The 22353-nt window shown below is 37.7% G+C and overlaps 1 protein-coding gene across 1 annotated transcript in view; it reads right to left on the bottom strand.

Annotated features, from left to right (window-relative positions):
* MYO6 (myosin VI) overlaps positions 1 to 17152 on the bottom strand; it is a 116612-nt gene extending 99460 nt beyond the window's left edge. Inside the window, 2 exon segments of the mRNA XM_067532704.1 lie at positions 3189 to 3326; positions 16660 to 17152. Of these exon segments, the coding sequence (XP_067388805.1) occupies positions 3189 to 3305 (117 nt within the window). The 5' untranslated portion in view covers positions 3306 to 3326; positions 16660 to 17152.
* Between the last annotated feature and the right edge of the window lie 5201 nt (positions 17153 to 22353).

The following is a 22353-nucleotide window of genomic DNA, read 5'->3' as shown; positions in this document are numbered from 1 at the left end:
TTTGGTTTTATGAATGCTATTTGTAATTGTAACAGTCACGTGGATTAGATCATCCATTTTGTAGTAGGAACTTGGCATGTAGGGAGGAAGCTATGTCTGGAAAGCTGTAACAGAGCCATCAAAGGCCATCAGCATTTTATGGCTTTCTCCTCATGATTCAGTGAGTTTGCTACCAGCAGGGCCATTGACTCTGAATGGACTATCTACACAGGAGCCTACACAGGGGAGACAGCTGGAATCCCCCTGTTCAAAGCACATAGCTATGAGAACTGGGTTTTTTTTCCCCATCTGACTAAAAAGGGATAAAGTCCATTTTCCAAAAAGGTGGGTGTCATGACCGGAACTAGTCTGTTATCCATGGAAGAAGCTGTGCGCTAAGATCTCAATAAAATATTGTGTTGTAGCTGGTGAATGCTGTGCTGTCTCCATCAAACACATCTTCCCAATTCAGTTCAGGGTCTTTAAAACAAAAACAAAACTGATTCTCTGCATTCACCAGTTGCAGGAGAAGAGAATACACAATTGGAGCTATAGCTGTACCAATGGATGAGTTAGTGATGAAAAAGGGATACCAGAGAATTACAGGATAGGTATCATACAAAATCTGGAACATTAGAGCACGCTTGTGTATCAGATTAGAATTCCCAAGGATCCAACAGGAATTGGGTTTGCATCTTTTTTTTCTATTATGACCATCTTCATCTTCTGTTAACATTCTTCTGAGAGGAGACCTTTATCTGATAGTTCATCCTCAGTTCAGGCCTATATTGGCTTCCTCGGCACCAGTTGTGTTTGCTCTAAAACCAAGATTCTCCAGGAACCATCTCTCTCCATGTGTTTGCGTTAGCTTTCTCAGTCATCCAGAACCCAGATCAGAAAAAACTGTCCAGGAAGAGATAAGTGAACTCTCTTCTTTCCTAAAGCGAGTATAATTGCTACCAAGATCCTGGAGAGAGACCTGGGGAGCGCATGTAAAATAGTATGGTAATGTTCGAAGCTGGGAAAAGAAACAACTGCCATTCATCTGCAAAACATAAGAATTGTCTGAGGAAAGTAAAATGGGAATGCTTTTAAGACAAGTTTTCATTCAGAATTTATTTAGATGTTTCAGATAGAGTTCTGCTTGTGCCGATTCTCTGAGGGTAGAAACAGAATGGGGAGTAGATTGCAGTGCTCCAATTTAAAGTAGATTTTGAATTACTTCATTCATGTCATGGTCTTTCCAGGTTGCTGACACTGGGATATTTGCTCCTATGTACTTCACAGACTGCTTCAACTTGCCACAAGACCTGTATTCCTTTGGATAGTGTGTGACAGGAATCAGGATTGTAAGTTGACTTTTCTGTTGGCTCTGAATAGCCTCAGCTTTCCATAAAGTTTCCCAGTGTGCCATTAAAATAGCTGGGAACAGATTTCCCTGAGAATTTGATCCCAAGGACCAAAGCCCCATGTATCTGCATGAAACATATTTGAATGATTGTCAATAATTAGTGCACGGTGGCCTGCAGTACCAGCTGGGGACAACATCCCAATGCTTTCCCAGGCTCTTAGGTGTGGCAAGAAAACTCTATTACACCTTCCCAGGGTACATGAAAAGAAATATATAGATATAATTTGTCTAGGGCATTTGCAGACTTCTTAAGAGTAGCTTCACAACATGCAGTACGCTCTTGCCTGAAAGCTCAGGTTCTGGTGTCAAGGTATAAGTAGGCTCAAGTGCTCATTGTACCTATCTGTGGACCTTACCATGAAGAACGAGATCAGATGACATTATGCTTTATTTATATTTTTAATCGAACACAGACAACCAGCTTCCTATTCAGGTTTCTTACCAAGATATACACCCATGTCCTCCAGAAGAGGAAGCTCTGCTCTATCACCTCTTGACCTCTGACTAAATTCCCTAAAGTTGTCAACGTGAGAAAGCTGATTAAAAAATGAGGGTATTCTCCTTTCCTACAAATTAAGTTGTAATGAGGGGGAACTTGGAAATTGCACCCATTTTAAGTAATCTTCAGAAACAACAAAACATGAAGATTTTAAAACACAGCTACCAATCCTAATCTTGCCAATAAAATGTAAAAACATAACTTGCTGGATATCTGAACTAAAATAACAAGTAGCACAAAATTTCTTATAATACCAAGATATTCTCTGTCATAAATTGATGTTCAATTTAAGATGACTGGATGTGAAAAACGTTGTGAAAACTCAAACAATTTGAAAATACATATGTTACAACATGGAATCCATCTCCTTTTCAACACTGAACAGACCCATTACATCAAATTAAGAGAATACCATCAAAAATATCATCCAAAGAGGACTCGGTGGCTTGAGACCATATTACTTTTAAAGATGTCTTCCAGAGGAGACTGATGGAATGCAACTATTGCTAATAAATTCCTTAAATTACTCCTAAAAACCTGTGGTTTCCCAGCATATAGGTCTATTCCTTCAATTACCAATGTTTCCCTCAACATATCTGCAATGGGTATTTTTCGTTTACAAGTTTTAGATTTTATCCTTAGCATTCTGGTCTTACTGAGCTTTAGGGACCCATGTTAGTGGTACTCATGTCTCATTAGTCTTAACACATCTGACAGCTGAGACACTGTAGGTTCAAAATTTATTATTTAGTATCCCTCACAATTATCTATCAGGTAACATATAATGTTTTCAGACATTTAGGAAGAAAAATATTTTCCCTTATAAAATTAGTTTTATTGAAACGGTGCAGCTAGAAGGAAGAGGAAAAAAATCTGACATCAATACAACCAAAATTCATGTTTATAATTCATCCTAGATTTCTGACCATTATAAAGGCAAGTATTTGGGGAAGAAAAGAAATGGAAGCTTCATCTCTAACACAGACCCTGAGCTAGTCTGAGTTTTAATATGGGGAAAGTAACACTATACAGAAAGACATACACATATTCAGTTACTTACTATAGATACTGCACACACGGAAATATAACAACCAGAACTATGTGTTCATTGCCAGTGGGAGCCAGTGTTGCAGAATTCAGTATTATGATCATTATTGTTTGTACTGCAGAAGTTGAGGCAAAGTGAATTGCTGAACTCAGAGAAACAGCTGGGAATAGAAACTGACTCCCATTGTTGTGCTTTATGCAGAGTACTACATGATGATATAGTTCTTTAAGGATTCCTTATTCCTGTCTTACCTTGCCTTTCTGGTTTAATGGTTCAATAGTTAAGCTGTCAGGGCCGATATCCACGATATTCCCCATCTGAAACCCATCAGTTGGGTGTGGAGCCCAAACAGGCTTCCCATCCTCCATCGTCGGAGCTATTCACTATTCCTGTTTAAAAAAAAAAAAAAAAAAAATTATACAAATCTGATCTACTGTATAAAACTTAAATTTAGTATTTTTATTCCATACAGAGTATATAAAATGAGAATATAAAACACTGAGTTCTAGTACGGAGCAATTAGACCTGAATATATGCCTTATTTACTAAAGAACTTTGAATGTAATCTCTGTCCAAATGCTCTAAATGCAGCTTTAAACTGTGTCTTGAATTCAAAATGCACCATTTGTTATGCAAAAACACAGGCATCTGAAAAGGCTGAAGATCTAAGGCCAAAATTTTCAAACATGGATTCCCAAAGTTAGGCACCTAAAAAAGTGCTCAACTTACAGTTACTCAACAAATACAGCAGCCACTGAATTAAATAGGAATTCTGCCTTGGTTTGGATTTTCTGAATAAGCCCAACACCACCATTTTTATATGCTAAATTAGTCTTCATTCTGGACAACTATTTTAATACTTCATAATCTCTATTATATAGATTACAAATCTATATCAGGTTTGTTTCAGTTGTCAGTTTCTTCCTTCTCCCTCAACATACATTCACATGTTCAAGAGAGATACTTCAGTCACCTCTAGAACATCAGGGTTTGTAAACCTCTAGTATATGATCTACTATTTGGCCATTTTCTAAAAATAACCTGCTAATCAGGAATCATTAAACTGGCAACAGACTTCAAAGAAATATAAAAAATACCACCACCAAAAAAACCTCACCTATGAAGGATACAAAAGTACTCCTTAAACTGAAGAATAATTTACAAATTTTCCCCTTCCCACCTCCTTGGGCTAGAGCAGTGCTTTTCAGATGTGGTCCACGAACCTCTGTGGGTCTGAATACTATGTCTAAGATTTCCAAAAGGGTCCGCACCTTCATTCGAAATGTTTAGGGGTCCATTGATTGGGCTAGAGGAACTTCAATACCTGTAACATTCAGAGACAGTTCTGGATGATTGTGTTGTGTGCAGAAAGGGGAAAGCTTATCTGTATGAGGTCCTCTGCCACTGGCTAGCAGCACAGTCTCAAAGAGCATGGCATTATACTGTATTTACCTCTAGAAGTTATTTAGCTTACTAACTGCAAAAAAATCCTTTTTACATCTTAAAAACATTTAATCATCACAAACAACTAATGATATACTACTTTGGTTTTAATTAATTTCAGTATTGGAAGTATATGCAAATGAGTATCAGCATGATATAGAAAGATTAACCTAATTATAGCACAACAGTCACATTTCTCAGATTCCACCACCATTAAAGGATGTATTGAAATATGATGTATCTAGGGTAGCTAAATTTGTTATATTACAGGAGTGCCCCATAGTACAAACACACAGAAAGTCAGATTCCTCATCTTACATGTGAAGACACGGGGCAGGTGAAATAGGGAGAAGTAGTACGACATACAAAATAATCAGGGTAGTTGACTGACACATTTAGTCACGTCCATGTTTTGTTTTTCTCCAAAATACTGAAGCTATTCCCATCTACCCCTCTCCTGGCCATTCTTAGTATTTCTCCTTTATTCCACATCAAATTTGCTCAGTTAAAAAAAATAAATGATTTCCCCCTAAATATGTGATATTTCTAATAGCCAGACCTGCAAACTTAACCAAGGATCTTAAAGTCAGGCAATGTGCTTTCTGGATTCTAATAAAGGCTCTACAAGTCAAAGCTTTCTTTTAGGTATATCTGGGGCAGTTCATCTTCACTGTGGTTGCAGAGGAATAGTCAAGCGTAATTTGAAAACAACGTCATCACACAGACAACTGCAATTTAGTAATTCTGCATTGACATCAATACAAAAAAACCAACAAAACCTTCTATTCATTCTCCAGTACTGTGCTGGTTCTGCATGGCTGGGAGTAGTGAAAGTAGTGACTTTTTAAAACAAACCAACCAACAAACCTGTCACTAATACAAGCAGATCTGACTGAATACACACAGGAAACAGATTTGTTGAGTGAGGTGATGCCATTTATACATAGCCTTTTCTCAAAGTGGAATTGCATTTTAAAATAGGCATAGTTTTTAAATGGGAAATTATTAAATATTAAAACAAGGAAATGTTTCTATAAAAAAAGACTGAAATCTGAGGAGTCTTACGAAGATTACACGATACCTAACATCTATATAATCTTAAAATGTGTGTATGACACATGCAATATCTTTCAGGGCCATTGTATTAAAACTACAAATAGTTTATGTATGACTGTTCATTTATGGGGGAGGGTTACCACCACTCCAGGAATTAAAAACTGTAGGGGGTAATTAAGGTGAGTCACTGAGACTAAACAACTCTAGAGAGGTACCACTCCCGGCAGAGCCTTACATATATTGGTCCAAACTAGATTTTCTAGGAAGTAGGAGACAAAGAAAGAGTTTTTAGTATAAAAGAATGAGCTTGAATTGACATAGGCCCAGGGGTGCTGGCACAATTTTTATTGCAGAAAGCCATTAAACCAAACTATAAACCCTGTATATAATGGAAAACACTTTAAGACAGGGTGTGGCACCTCCCCCCTCCCTCCTGCAATCCTAGTTCCGGCACCTGTGCACAGGCCCTTATTTCTTATCCAGCAGACAGGACCTTCTATCCAAGGGGGGGCCCAACCCTTGCAGAAGGGTTGGAAAGACTTTGGCTTAATAGTGCCCAACAAGACTGATGGATGACTCCTAGTATGTTCAGTGTGAGTTTATCGGGGGAGGAAGGTGTTGTGTGTTTTCTCTGTAGAGCTTTGATCTTAAGAATAAGTGGCTTGCTTAGAAAGAGCTGTGTGGTAACTTGTAACTACTGGTGATACAAAATTCAGAGCTCTTGGAGAGAGAGAGCAACAGAAAGGCTGACCTTTAGGTTGGCTTGCTGGAAATATCACAGTGTCAGGCAGGCTGTGCAGCCTTAACACCCCCCTGTGAGAAGGGAGTGGGACATGAGTCACACATGTGACAGCTGGAGACCTGAGACCTTACTGGAAACTCCTGGAGTGGACCATTGGGGTGGACATACACATATCGTTTCAAGGTAACTACGCCAGTGTGCATGTGGTTTTAGGGTGTATGCATCTAGAATTAACATAAAAATGAAGTTATTGGCATATATTCTATTATAAAAATTGTATTAAATATAACAAAAGCCTCGGATTCTATTTTTTCCTCATATTCAGATTATAAATTTTAAACATCTGAACAAGCTAGAGAAAAGTTTATGTTCTACAGTCTAGAGTCAAGTCTGGTTTATGTTTACTTGAAAATTTCAGCCACATTCCATAAAGTCCACAACATCCGATTATCCTGGTCATGTGTTGTCAGCAACATACAGTAAATCCCTTAGAACAACATCTGTATTCACTCAAACCTGGCTGCTAGCCACTTTTTTTTTTTTTTTTTTTTTTTTTTTTTTTTTTGTAAACTTCTGTAAATGTGATCACATACATACCACAGTTCTATAGATCTTTAAATACTGTGAGCCAGTCTTGACCTCCCAGTCCAATTGTTATGGGTGTAGCTGCTAAACATTTAAGTTTATTTATAGGCATAAGCAGGCATTCATTTTCACAAGCCTATCATTTTCCTTTATAACGCTTGCTCAGGTTGGTACTTAAGTGATATGTCACACAACCATTAAAACCAGAGGAAAGCCTTGTTTTATGAGGAACACTGCCAGTACTCCAGATGTAACCATGTTGCACAACAAAATACATCCTGAAATTAACATATAGTATCTCTTACTGCCAAAGTTTCTGCATGATACAGTTCGGCTTCTGACGAATCATCTCTACTTAAATTTGAAACCCAATCCCTCAAATTAGTATCTTCAGGCTTTGACTTCATTTGTTTATTCAGGCTTTTGCCTTTTCATATATTCTGCAGTCCATTTCATAGCTTATTGGTAAATTATTGTTCAAAATGTTCTGTGAACTTATAAATCCATTTCACAAATGTAGTTACACTAATGATAACCAAAAACATATCAGACGAATATTTGAGACCTGTTATCTGACCACTCAGATGATAAACATTTTTAATAATCACACTCACAATTACCTAGAAGACTTTTAAGACTAAGAAACCGCATAACAACAATTCCTGCGTGAATCTATCCATCTTGGGCACTAGTAATATGCCCATCTCTATTAGTATATCGACTCTTAATTTGTACTTTGTATGACACTTGGCATGTGTCATTGAGAAAAGCAAGTTGAGCAAATTTTTTTAAACTATGTTTTTGTTGTTTTAAAATATAAAAAAATTAAATACAATCTGTATTCAATATATAAAAAAACCTGTGAAAAGTTATATTTTAAAAGGAATATTGTCAAAATTATATTTTTCATTGTAAAACTGTGTACCTGTTGTTCTTACAAGTCATCCATAACATTACTACAACAGGTGTTCCAGACTTCCCCACTTTTTCAATTTATTTTGTGTATCTGACATTTATTACATATAGTGAGTTTCATTGTTTTGCATACCCTTCCCAAACACTGCAAGAACCCTGTGACAGCAGAAGCAGAGCTGAAACTGAAAGTGAACAGATATCAAAGCAGGTGCGTGCACAGAAAGTAAAGAGGAGATGAAGGGCAGGCCCTCGTCCAATTGGTGGTGTTGCTCTCAAGCTCACTCAAAAGCTGTTTCTAAACAAACAAGTGAGCAAAAATGTAATCATCTTTTCAATTTTTTCATTCGTTTTTTAATTTCAGGACATACCGTTTCAAAATGGTACGTTATGATAAAATTTTTTGTGTCAGTTTCAAAAACATTGCAAGTTGATTGTCCCTTTAAGTGTGTGTTTTCACAATCAAAATGCATTGCAGCACTGTATGCTAACAAATCTTTTCATTAATTGTCAAATTCTGTTTAAAATATTTATACTGACATTTGATTATACGCACATTGAGCAGCAATTCTGCCAATTACACTCCACCCCCCAAAAAAGTGAAAGTTAACTCTTTAGAATACTGACTCTTTTACTGACATTCCATTCTATACTCCAGTGGGAATCTAACTTCATATGTAACAGTCATTCTAATTCATTTTAGTAATATTTTTAATATTGTCCCCTCATTTTTCCATTACACTGACCACTGCTGGTAGTTCCACTGTGAAAAGGATTTTTCACTTCCTGTCCTGAATTGCTGTAAAGGGTTAAACAGAAGTAGCTCTCTTTCAGTAGTATACAAAAATTTATATGCACATTTTTATATATGATAACCTTAATTATTTCCTTTGGTGACTGAAAACCAGTCAGGTGACAAAATAGCAAGTGTTGTTTGCTTAAAACTAATACACGGAAGACAAGAAAACAAGCACACAAGATAACAGTTCACCTTATATAGCAGTGATGACATCCAAAGCTAATTCCTGCTAAATGTGGACAGCCAGCAATAAGAAGCTTGCAAGGCAAAAAAATTCAGCATCCTGGGGCCCCAGCATAAGATGGCAAAAATGCAAACACTCCCCTCAGGTAAAAAAAGTCAGTTAAAAAGCAACAGTATTATCAGCTCTATTTCTTCCTCTCCCAGACAATGTTTCAATGATATTGATCATAAAAAAAAATCAGTCAATATTTATAATATATTGAATTTGTAAAGTGCTGAGAAATCCCTTAGGTGAAAGACTCCACATAAGGGTAACTTATTACATCATCCTACCACTTATGCATACTGAATTAAAACTGACTTTAAAAATTAAAAGGTAACCATTTTTAAACTCATTCCTGATTTTCTTCATTCTGCCAGCAAGTACTCTGCCCAACTGAACCCTAGGCACATGGTGAAAGTTCTATAAACTGTAACATACGGTGTTGCAATTTCTAACATGGTTACCAGAGGTCTGAAGTAGACACTTGTGTGAAGCGATCTATGAACTATCATCTTACTACATTAAGGCACTGTACTGATTGCTAAATTAACTAATTAAACCAACTGAAAAATAAAACTGTTCTGGTTGCACTGAAGAACAGATGGTATCCCATCACAATGATTGCATCCAGATACACAAACTAGCAGGCATATATATAACATAGCAAAAAACAATTATGTGGTTCAGTTTTGTTAAAGAACCTACTGTATACACATTTTATAAAATGATACAAAAGTCTGATCTGCAACTTTCACCTGAATTAGCACTCTACAGTACTTTTGGAAAGATACTGCCAATCCCTACAAGAGCCAAAATTGGGGAAAAAAGGTTATTTAATGGCAATAACTGTCAGTCAAGTTCCTCTTTTTCCAGCCTAGTTCCTTATTCAATCGAAGACTATAGTCTATGTACTCTACAGCAAACAAAATGCCATGACAACATTCAGCACTCCATTGCAGATTATTAGGAATTCTGTAGCAGCTTCAGATAAATTAAAATGGAGCTTTTTCTTGAACCAAACATAGCAAATATATTCACAACAGTATTCCTTGTGTTATTTCATGGCTATTAAGACACATTTATCTTCTATAGTTTCCAACGTGCTGAGAACTCTACAGTACTGAAAGCAGTTAGCTGCACTTTATAAGTTTGTCTGTACACACACTTGTACATTGTTTCTTTAGAGCCAGAAATTGGACCTGATTAGTCTATTTTCAATTTCCAAGCATGTGACAGAGTTTTTGTCAAATGTACAGTTTCACTGGTTCTCTTGTGTAGTCAGACAATTTCCACTTTTAATTTGTGTAGGTCTTTCATACAACAAAAAAGACATTGAGAAAATTATTATTATAAAATAAAAAAAAAATCACAAGAAGTTTAACAGGCAACTATACTACTTTAAATACCCTAATTTGTTGGGGGTTTTTTTAATGGAACAGACTTCAAGATGGCAGAATGATTTTAAATTGTTCTTTCTTAAATCCTGAGGTCCTTGGCACTATACAAGCAAGAAAAATAAAACCAATCTGCCCAAAGCCTGACAGTTAAAAAAGTGACGATGCACAGGGAAACCCACCCCATGGAACATCTTGGATAGGGTTTTTTAATTTAAAAACAAACAAACAAACAGACAAACAAACTTCTTGTTCTTGGGAGCATTATGGAAGAAGCACATCGGGGATTTGAATGGAACAGAGGATGGTTACTTGGCAAACTGGTAATCGAAAGGCATTACATTCGGGGAGGGGGGGGCAGAGCAGACAGAATCACAAAGATGAGAGTGAGAGAAGTAAACAAGCAGGCTGCAGAGCACAGCCTGAAAGAAGCTAGGATGCCATAAGAAATTAAATCTGTTAAACGTTAACTAGGATGGATTTGTTTACATCCTTAAAAGATACCACTAAACTCAGGAGCAAATTTTGGTTCCCGTAACACTGTAGCCATTCAGGGCACATTGTAAATTTCATCTTTCCGCTCCTCCCACCTGGCATTTGAAAATAAGGAGGGTGAGGAAGAATTAGCAGGACATATTATTTGTGATGTATTTTAAAGAGTGCCTAGAGCATCTATGGCCAGGGGAAATTTTTTTAAGCATCTCTATAAATCTAAATGAATAAACTGAAGTCAGTGACAAAACTCATATTATTATCAATGGAACTAGGACTGATTCTTCGAACCTATAGCCTGCTAGAATTTGTTTACATCTTTAAAAAGAAAATGCAGATTACTTGGTGTGCTAGCTCAAAGCAAAACCTGGCCTACACTGTTACATTTTATTACCAGGAATGTCAGCTTCACCACAAGGCAACAATTCACCTTTGCTAAATCGATCTGATTTTGATGGTCATGAAAACCAGAGTGAAAGATTTTCCATTTCATTAAAGTCTATTTAAGTTCACTTCACAACAGAACTGCTTTGTGAAAGATGTGGTATGACCGCCTCATTCACACGAAACCTCTTTACACTTTATAACCACACACATCAGCACATTACATGAGTGCCTACCAAGAGCTTTCTGGTGACTGATACAAAGATGTAACTACAATACATTAAGACATGACAAATCCTGTCATTAGTGACTAGAAGAATACTTCCCTTGGATAGCACTATGTATGTATTACCCTGTTGTAGGAAAGGGGTAATCCTCTGGAGTTAGGGAAGAAATTCACTCCTTCACCATAAGCCACTCAGGGCGTCTACACTGCAGCCAGACATGTGACTGCAGCATGTGTAGATATACTTGAACTAGCTTTAATCTAGTTTGCTCCAGTACTGTAATGGAGTGTGAGGTCTAGGCTGTAGTACTGTAATAGTGAAACATGGGCTCCAGCACAGGCAAACCACCTGAGTACAAGCCCACCCGGGAGCCTTGGAAGTGACTAGCCCATAAAGTCATAGAGGTTAAGGCCAGAAGGGATCACTTTTTCATCCAGTCTGACTTTCTGCATATTACAGGCCACCACCACTCAGTGCATGCTAAACCCAATAACTGAGAAGAGAACAGAGTATTATAGCCCGAAGGAGATTAGACTGTTATGAGAGGCAGAGAATAGGAGGGACTGAGGTTCACCAGTGGCAGAGGACTCTGCAATGGCAAATAAATGATTAAGTAAGATATAGCCAATCTGCACCCACACATTACAGAGGAAAGTGAAGAAACCCCAAGGTCAATCTAACCTTGGAAAAATTCCTTCCCAATCCCACACGTTAGGCCCCAAGCATGTGAACAAGAAGCCAGCCAAGCACCTAAGAAAGAGAAAGCTCAGTGCCATCTCAGAGCCCTGGCCCACCTCATCCAACATCCTATCTCCAGCCGTGGCCATCACCTGATGCTTCAGAGGAAGGAGTTTTTTAAAAAAAATCCAGAATACACCATGGAGGGGGGATATCTTCCTGACCTCTGCAGGTGGCCGGCTCAAGCCCTGAAGCATGAGCTTTTAAGAACAAAAGACATAAATGGGAAGTGAGCACCAGGACTGCTGAGCCCTGCCCTCTATCATTACAAGCTACCTCATCTTACAATGGCACTCAGAAGTTTGTCCTATTCTTGCTCAAAAATAAAGTTGTTCTATTGGGAGGCTGTTCCAGAACCTCACCTCTCTGATGGCTAGAAACTAATTTCCAGCCTGATTTTGTTTATGGCCAGTTTACATCCATTTGTTCTTGTACCATTGTCCTTAAACTGAAATAGCTCTTCATCCTCCCTGGTATTTACCCCCCTGATGTATTTCTAAAGAGCAATCATATCCTCTCCCCACCTTCTTTTTGCTAGAATAAACAAGTCAAGCTCCTCCAGCTAACTTTCAAGACTGGTCCTCCATTCCCTTGATCATCCTAGTATTTCTTCTCTGCACCTGTCCCAGTCTGAATTCATCTCTCCTCAACATGAATGACCAGAATTGTACACATTATTCCAAATGAGGTCTCACCAGTGACTTGTATAAGGACATTAATACTTATCTCTCTCTACTGGAAATACCTCACCTATGATACCAGGAACACATTTGCCTTTGTTATAGCCACATAGCTTTGGTGGCTCATAATCATCCTGTGATTGACCCACACACCCAGATCTCTCTCCTCCTTTGTTGCTTCCAACTGATAAGCCTCCAGCTTACAGCAGAAATTTTTATTAGATCCTAAGTGCACTTGCACTATGCAGTATTGAATTCCTCCCGTTTTCATCCCACGTCTGTCACTCTACTCTTCAAGGTCATCCAGGCAGGGGAAATCCTCTGGATTTAGGGAAGAAATCCACTCCTTCACCATAAGCCACTCAGGGGCTTTAGAGGCAGGTGACCCAGGCGACCACTAGGGTGCCAGACTTGGGGAGCGCATGGCTTGGGATGCTTTTTTTTTTTTTTTTCCTGTTAGTGACAAAAGGGAAAATAGAATGTTTGAAGTAAAATGTTTCAGATATTCCATATGTGGATTCATTTTTCACTAACCTCCTAGAATGTTCTAGACCTTTGTAGAATCTCCTGGAACCTTCCATACTTTCTGAGAACTACATTTACCTTGAACTTCCTAAAATGTTGTTAGCCATGCCGTCGCGAATATATAAGGCAAAGGCAAGAAAAGTGATCCTCTAAATTAAAGGACTCAGGCTAACATTCTAAGGCTTTTACCTACTGTAACACTATTTAATACTTGTCCACGCAATGTTGATACACAGTTCAATTTTTTGTACATTTTACTTATCTTAAAATGTAAAAGCTTCTATAAGCTTAAAGGAAACAATTTTTTTTATTTGCTTATATATGGCATGAATAAATACAGGTTTACAGATCCTAGCATGCAAACTTATTGTTTTATATGACAGGGATGAACCATGCATGCAAATTGTCCACCAAAGTCATGAAACGGACTACAAATGCAATAAAAATAAGAGCAGGGGAGGTGCAGAAGATGCTTCTCGCCTGGGGCGCCATTTGGTCTAGGACCGGCCCTGAATCCGGATCTTCCAGTCTCATATTCCAATCCTTCTCTGTATTGACAATGCCTCCCAACTTCGTATCATAAAAAAAAAATTCATTAGCATACACCTACTTTTTGTCTTTCATAAAAATATTGAATAAGATTGGTCCCAAGACCAATCCTTGAGGAACTCCACTAGTAACTTCCCTCCAGTCTGATAATTCACCTTTCAGAACAACCCTGAGCCTTCTCCCCCTTAGCCAGTTCCTTATCCATCGTATAGTTCTTGTACTGTTCTTCATCTTTCAAATGTAACTAATAATTTCCCATGTGGCACCATGTCAAATGTTTTACTGAAGTCCAAGTATATTAAATCTATTGCACTTCCCTTATCTAAAAAATCAAAGAAGGACATCAGGTTAGTCCGACATGATCGACCTTTGCTAAATACATGGAGGTAAATGACAATGCAACATGGATTTAATTATTCTTTTCTTCACAGTTTGTTCTAAAGCCTTGCATACTACTAAGGGCAGATGAACAGGTCAGTAACTGCCCAGATCACCTTTTTTCCTTTTCTTAAATATAGGTATGATGTTAGCTATTCTCCAGCCGTGTGGTACTACCTCCAAATATATAGAGTTATTAAAAATACTTGCTACTGGACTAGCAGTCTCATGTGCCAGTTCTTTCAGTATTCTGAATAGAAACTATCCAGTCCCCCCAATTAGAGCATATCAAGCTCTTTAATTTTTTCTTCTAGCAGAGATGTGCTAATTTGCATTTCTAGACATTCATCTCCATCAGCGGTACTGCCCTCGTGCAAATGTTCCATATTATCATCCTTATTGAAAATTGAGGCAATGTATTCATTTAGGTTTTGGGCCACACCTAGATTATCTTTCATTTCCTTCCCATGTTGCTTAGTGACTCAAACTTATCCTTTCTTAGTCTCTTTTTATTTATATAACTAAAAAACCTGAAATTCTTTATTTTCCTTTCAAGAGTTTATTCACCCTGAATATTTGGTGTGTCTCTCTTTAGTCCTACTTTTTTAATTTACACAATGTAGCTTTCTTGTTGATTGACACCTTTTTCCATTTCCTATTGACTCTTTGCTTACTCTTAATAACCTTGTTAAGGGTAGCTGTGCCTGGAGCCTTTCCCTACAAGTATTTTCCACCTTGCCTGGCATGCAAATTTCAGATGGTTTTTGTACAGTTGATATGTAGAAATTCCAAGCCTCCTCCACATATAAGTCCTTGAGCTCTTCCGGTCTGTTGACTTCATCTAAATCCCTTAATTTTGCAAAGTCTGCAGTTTTAAAATAAAAAATCATAATTTTGATTATTCTTCCACTTAATTTAAAATGGATCAACTCATGGTCATTTAATCCAAGGTTATCTCCTATAACCTGCTCTTCTCTGATATTCAGTGCTTAGCAAAATCAGTCTAAAATTGCATCATCTCTTATTGTGACAATCATTATCCGTGAAGACAATTCTGTGGAACACAACTTCATTATTATTGGTACCCAATTTAGCTAGATTAAAGCTAACCTGGGTATGTCTCCACATGTTATAATCACACCTTTGCTTGCAGTGTAGACATGCTCAGGAGCTCAATCACTCTGTGGCTGATACCCCAGACTCAAGAAGGGAGTAGACTCCACACTGCTCATTTCTCCCTACATGGGTGGCAATGGCTGATGGACTCCCTACAGGGGCAGAGACCATGGATCTGCAAGAGTTGGTCAAGAAATAACAATAGCTGAGCTGCTAATAGTAAAAACAATAAAATTAAGATCAACATCCTCAAGGAAGGAAAGGTACCAAAAACTAACACAGGAACATTTTAGGAAGGAGCTTTCAATAAAGTAAACTTAGTCAAAAAGGGCCTAAAATAAAAATTAAAGGGTATAAAATCCTTAGATATGGAGGCTATGAAGGAAATAATAGTAGATTATCAGAAGACATGCATGCCTCCGAACAAAAGGAAAAGCAGGATGACAAGACCAATAGTGCCAATACAGCTAACTTGAACAACCTCTCAAAACTTTGCCAATCAGATAGAAATCCTTGAGAATTTGAAAGTCTAATCTTAATGAAGCCAATACAAGAAACAAATTACTGCAGGATTAAGAAGGAAATTGGGGATGGGGGGCTAAGATTTTAATATAGAAAACAAATAGCTAATGGTATAAACAAAAAAGCAAAAGCAATACAAGAAAAAGAAAACTCATGAATGAATTGGTGTGTCTGCTGGAGCACCATACCTTTAAAAAAGTTGCAGTTAGGAAAACTGGGATATGTGTCTTGTCAGCAATAATTTCTTTGCATCAGTTTTCCCCCCGGAGAATGATGAGAACATAACTACCAGAATCAGCTAACACATAAGCTTCACTGATCTTGTCCACATTGAGGACAAAATTGTGTTTAACTTCATGTTGGGCAACACATTTTCCTAACATAACATTTTCCTAAAGTAGACATAGGCCAGGAAAGGACAAATGTTTCTCAGAGAATCTGTTTCCCTGATTCAAATTTTTCAAGTCCTTTTCAGAGGTGCCCCTTAACTCTCCACATCTAGTTGTATTCTAAATTTAATACTCTTCCATTGTAAAGAAAATATATCTAATTTTCCCCATCCAACATATCCCATTGCCCAGCCATCGCTCATCTTCAGATAAACAAATTAGTTTCTCCATTAAGTTATTTTCTTTTTAAAAACATGCCCATCAATTTCTGTGAGCACTACACAAAATATGAAAACAACTGAAACAATTCCACATTTAAGTCTCCCCAAATCCACACACACCAGCTCTGCCAGACTATGCAGAAGCAGATTCCACTGCCAAGATTTCCCAAGTGAGAAAATCCTGCGTGCAGTCCCCAGATATTCAAATGAGGGGACTATTAGTGTGTATATATGTACTTACACCATACTTAACACTGTGCTTTGTGAGCACCTGTCATTAGCTATAATAATTGCAAAGGTTGCAAAGGACAAGAAGTAATTTTTCAGATAATCAGGACACAAACCTTTTAGTGCTTTATAGATCACTGTCAACATCTTGAGTTGTACCTGAAAAAAATAGGTACCCAATACAGTTTTTCAAAAAACTGATGTAATACATTCTCCTGCAGGTACATCAAACCATAGAATCGGCAGATGTTATATTATATGCCAGTTTTAGGTTCTTAGCAGTCTTGAACAGCCACATGTAGTAAGTATTCCAGTAAGTCATGGTAAAGTTACAGAGGGTTAGCAAAGTCCACACCCTAGGGGAAAAAAGTCACAAGCATCTTGTCAGACAAAAATTAAAATGGTGCTTTAGAATACCTGGAAATCAACAAGCAACAGGTGAGCCAAAAGAACTCCCAAGTTATCAGCTTCAAAAAATAATTGGAGAGAACTTTTCAATAACCAGTGCTAAATACCATCGATATCATACTCCCTAGGTGATTCCTTCAGCTCATTTGCATTGTCTACACTGAACTTCAGCCAGCTAACTTTCATTCAGGTCCCTATATTGGTGAGCCACTAAAGAAAACACTTTGAGTTTGCTACAAGACAGATTTACATATCATCAGTGTACCACATGCATCACAGTCTAAATCATCTCACTATCTTCCTCAGCAGCCTCACATGCATACTGAATAGAATAAGTGACAGAATAAAAGACAGCACAGAACTTTTAGAACCAACAAGCCCAACACTACTTTTCTGAGATCTCGGTCAGAGGACACATGGAACTACGCAAGGTCACTGGTATTTAATTATTAATAATAATAATAAACACCTGTCTGAGCAAGGGCACAAAGTCAAATCAACTAATCAACTGCAGTCAACAGTATCAAAGGCTGCTGACAGTCCTAAAAGAAACTGTATGGACATTTAACCTCTGTCCACTGCAAGAAGATCAGACACCAAAAATATTATTGCAATTTCAGTCCTGTGCCCAGGTCAAAAGCCAGAGTAAGTAGTATCAAGCAAATCAGAGGTCTCCAGCTACTACCAATGTTTCTTGTCACAACCTAAAGGGAAAGTTTAAGAAAGGGACAATCTCTGGATGCTGATTATCTCACCAGTTTATCGGGATTGATCCAATGACTGCTCACTTCAAAGAAGCCCTCATGCTGCCCTCCGGTAACGAGATGTTAATGATCTCAATTAGAGCTAGCTGGAAATTGACAAAAACTAAATTTTAACCACCAAAAAAAATTGCTTTAAAAGCGTTCACAATTATTATTAGTTATTCTAACCAGCTCTGATCTCAAACACCATAACAACCCCTATCTGATTATACTACTCATGAAAAGGCATTGGTCCAATACACAGGTGCAGGCCATAGCTTCACCTTTAGACCACCCGAAACTCAAACCACCATCACCAGTACAGATCTGGCTCTGAAAAACCAAGCTATGAAGTCCAAATCCAATCAATCAATCTTGTTCACAAAATTAGAAAAGTTGTATTAATACCCGAATACCTCCAAACAAATACAGCCCAAATTCACCACACTGTCAACCATGGTAAATAATTCTGCTGGATGGGATTTAAGGAAGTGTTATTGTACTCTATTATATTAAGAAACAAGACACTTAAGATCCAGCATAGCGATGGCAGAGGACCAAAGTTGATCATAATATCCTAAACTATCCTGAAAGGAGGACATTGGTCATAATATATTCACCAGAACATAAATACGGAGCACAGTGAGTCCATAAGTCTCCAAGCGAGGACTAATGGAATAGATCCTCTATTCCGATGGGAGAAAAGAGTATTAACTTCAAAGTACAGGTGGAGATTGGACAAAAATCACTTAAAGCACTTCAGTCTCTAAGATATCCAAAATATGTCCATTTTATGTATAAAAGCCACATGGGACAATCATAAATTGAGAATCTCCACAGCAACAACCTGATTTAATTGAGGTTAGTCCTGCTTTGAGCAGGGGTTGGACTAGATGACCTCTATCAGTCAGACAGGATTTTGGCATAAACTTGTGGGGGATGGACTAGGCCTCTCTAGGTCCATTCCAGCCATAGATTTTCAGGATTCTATAGCTTTCTGCAGGTCCTGTCCCACTGAATAAATGAAAATGGAAATTACAGACCACCACAAATCCCATATGAATCACTACATATTAGCAACTACAGACCACCACAAATCCCACGGACCACAGCTAAACTCACCCCCCCCCCCATCCCTGGTTCCTTCCTGCCCTACTTGCACATAGTGGATAGTGACTTAGTTTTCTGTTTAATTCAAGATCACTTTTTGGGATACTAATTTTGTGTAGATTGATAGGGCAGGGAAGTCCCTCTGGGCACCAGTATTTGGGGGCATCAAATGATCGCAGTGGGGAGCTGCAAATCCCCTCTCTCTCTCATTTGGGGGGGGAAGGCGGGGGGAGCTGAAAATATTTTCTACTCTGTGACACAAAACTCAGGGCCAGCCCTGCCTTAGAGCATTCAGGACCTGCCTAATCCTGTGTATATTCATGTGTTTCTTGTTCAGAGGGCAGTGTGGACTAGATGAATGAGTAGAAGCTTGGGCGTTAAGAAGCCACGGGCAAGTCATTTTGCTCAAGGAGTGCTGTGAGGAATAGCTAACTTGTTTAGTAGACCCTATTAAACAAAATCAGCAATTTCCAACAGTTACTACACAGCATTATCAAAAGAACTAGTTTTTCTTTTAAAAATGAAAACTGCTGATGTGACTTCTCTAAGGATCAATAAAAATCAAATAAAAATTTAAGCAGAGGAGTGGAACAAAATCATACTCAAAGTCTGGAGTAACACTGGGGCAATCTCATAAAACAGGATTTTGACTAAGTATTGTTTCTTATGCAACTTGCATTATAAGTGAAATATGAGTTAACTGCGATAAGCAAGCTATTAGTAACAACTGATGTTTCAATGGCTATCGCTGCAGTATAGCAGTGTTCAAGAATCATGAGTTAAGCACTGCAAAATCATAAGCTAGGCTAAAAATCGTTAGATTTTAAACGAATACATTTTGGGCTCTTTTTATTTGCTTTCTGGGTTTTGAGCCTTTAATGTTTTCAAAATTTTCTCCACAACCATGAGAGCTAGACACTTATTTTTTAAAAATAAAAGGAAATGTTCATGTAATCACATGACTCCAGGGGCTAGGAATTTAAGAAAAATGACCAAATATCTTAAGCCTTACAATAAAATCTTGAGTTAGAAGCCCCATCTCTGTTCAGTTCTTTAAACACAGAGTGCTGTAAAAATGTTAAGTTTTATTGTTTATGGAGAAATCAAGTGCTTTATAAGTGTCCCATGTTATGTAAGAGTTATCAGTAGTCACAATTTGGATTGGAGGAACTGGAGTACATCCAAGCTAGTGAGACTTCGAGGTCCATCACCCTGTTTCAACAAAAGAGACACTGTGGCTTATGTGACAACAGAGGCCTTGTAGGCTATTGACGTTTCCTATCAGATATTTAAATGGATGCAAAGGTCTTAGCAGATCAGACCAAGAGTGCCTAGAATGCTATACCATCTCCAACAGTGACTTGTATCAGTGGCTTCAGTAACAAATGATGCAAGGACAATCACACACAAGTGGTTTCTGACTAACTCCAAGCAGTCGGTGGTTGAGTTTATGTCTCTAATCCAGAGGATTGGAATCCCTTTTATATTTTATAGTAACTATTGCTAATTTTTACTATTCAATTGTCCAATCTTTTTTGGAACCTACTAACTCTTGGCCTCAATATCATGTGGTAGTGGGTTCAACAAGTTGATTAAAAATAAAATCTGTATTAAAAAAACCTGCACCCCAAGCTTCCTTTCATCAGTATTAAACATGTTGCTTTTCCATTTCACTCAGTATCTTGTCTTCTATGAGGCAGTATGAACAAGAGTGCATAAGGAAGTCTTTATCCCATTTTGTTAATGATTATATTGTGTGTATATGTACACACACGCATTCTGTTATCAGTTATTCTGCTCATTTTTGTAGACTTTCTCTGGATCCTTTTACTTCCGCCACACGTGTCTTGAGATGTGATGACCAAAACTGAATACGGTATTCAAGCTGAAGGTGCACAATTAATTTATACAATCCCTCTGTCACTTTTCAGTACTCTTCTGTACCCCTCTACTGTTGCTTATTGACCAAATAGTTTCACTGAGCTGTCTACACCACCACCCAACTTACTTTGCTCTTCCCTCCCCTCCACTTGTTTCTTTCATACTTGGTGGCTTGTGATGAGCAAGGATTGTAGGCAACTTGGGACAGTGATTTTTTGTTTAATTTACAGCCAATTAATCAGTAGTTACAACTATTTCTTCCCATTTGCATTATCTTGCAATGGTCTATGACTCTATAATGAACTTCATTTGCCATCTTGCCTATTACTTAGTTGAAGCACCTATAATTGTATCATCATGTTTTGCCATCTTCACTATGTACAGACTCTTGCAGCATCCTACTGCTAACTTCTTTTCAAGGAAAAACTGACAATATAGCCTACTCTGATTTATTTTATTTTATCCAGTTTTTAGATGTATTAACCTTTAGATGTACCTTTACCTCTGACCCCGCCATATACTATTTCTATGTTATTTTATATAGTTGGTAATCAAGATCCATGAGACTTCCAATTTTTTTCTTTCATAATTTGTTTAAAATATCATAATTTAATCTCTCTCTTCCTCTATCTAGATGGGCATTTTAAAATTATAGTTACTATGTGAAAGTCAAATAAAATATATTAGCTTTGCATGTTCAGAAGGAAGTGGAATTTGTGGTCAGTTCAACGTTTTCCAGAAGCAAGTTTCATGGTTGTGGGCAGCTGCTATGAAAACTCCATCTCCTGCACTCATGAGTGCCACGTTTTTCTAGCATAACATAGCTATCACAGGCATTCATAGTCCCATGGAATAAGTTAGTTCCTCATGTAAACGGGGCAAATCCCACAGTGATCTTTGAATATTAGGGCCAAACCTTGAATATGATTCTTTGTTCCATGAGGAAGCTTATGAAGAGAGCAGAGCAGTCGGACAAGATGCTTTTACCAGCCCATGTATTTTGGTAAGTGAACTGCAACATTCAGTACTAAATGGAGCTACAAGAAGTATAAGAATCAAAATATAAGAATCAAGCCTAGAGGTCATAAATGTATGGGACCAAATCAGAGTCTGATAGAATAGTGCAGAGTCTTCTGCAGATAGACCAAAGCATTTTTACCAACCGTATCTATTGGCATTAATAACAGTAACAAAGAGTCCAACCTCTAAGGCTGAATACCATCTTGACAGATTTCAGCAAGGGAAGGTATGTTATTGACAGCTAATTTTTAAAAGCCTTCTTTCTCCCTATATGCATAACCTCAAAGTGTGTCAAGTTCAGTTCCAGCTACTATTCTTTACCCAGTGACTGAGGATTCCCTGGCAATGGAACAGCAGCCTTCTCTCTCCCCATAAGCATCTGATGCTAAACAAAAACACATAAATGGGGTGTTATCCAAATTCCGAATAACTTTTATATGAGTGACATCCAAGGCTTTTGGCAGTCCAAATAAATACAGTTCTCCTTCATCTACTTTATTTCCCGCCAAATTTTTTTTGATATACCAGTAATACTTATATAGGCATTTTATAACTAACTAATATCTTCAACTAATTTACTTAGATCTGTAGGTTACAGCAATCTAGTTTCCAGGACTGCATCTTTTATAAGGCTACGTACCCAGTCTT

The sequence above is a fragment of the Emydura macquarii genome, unplaced genomic scaffold (assembly GCF_026122565.2).
Source record: "Emydura macquarii macquarii isolate MOO-44397 ecotype Brisbane River unplaced genomic scaffold, CSIRO-AGI_Emac_v2 contig_3295, whole genome shotgun sequence".
In the NCBI taxonomy this organism is placed as follows: Eukaryota; Metazoa; Chordata; order Testudines; family Chelidae; genus Emydura; species Emydura macquarii.
The sequence above is the reverse complement of the archived record's forward strand: the minus strand, read 5'-3'. Positions and strand labels throughout refer to the sequence as shown.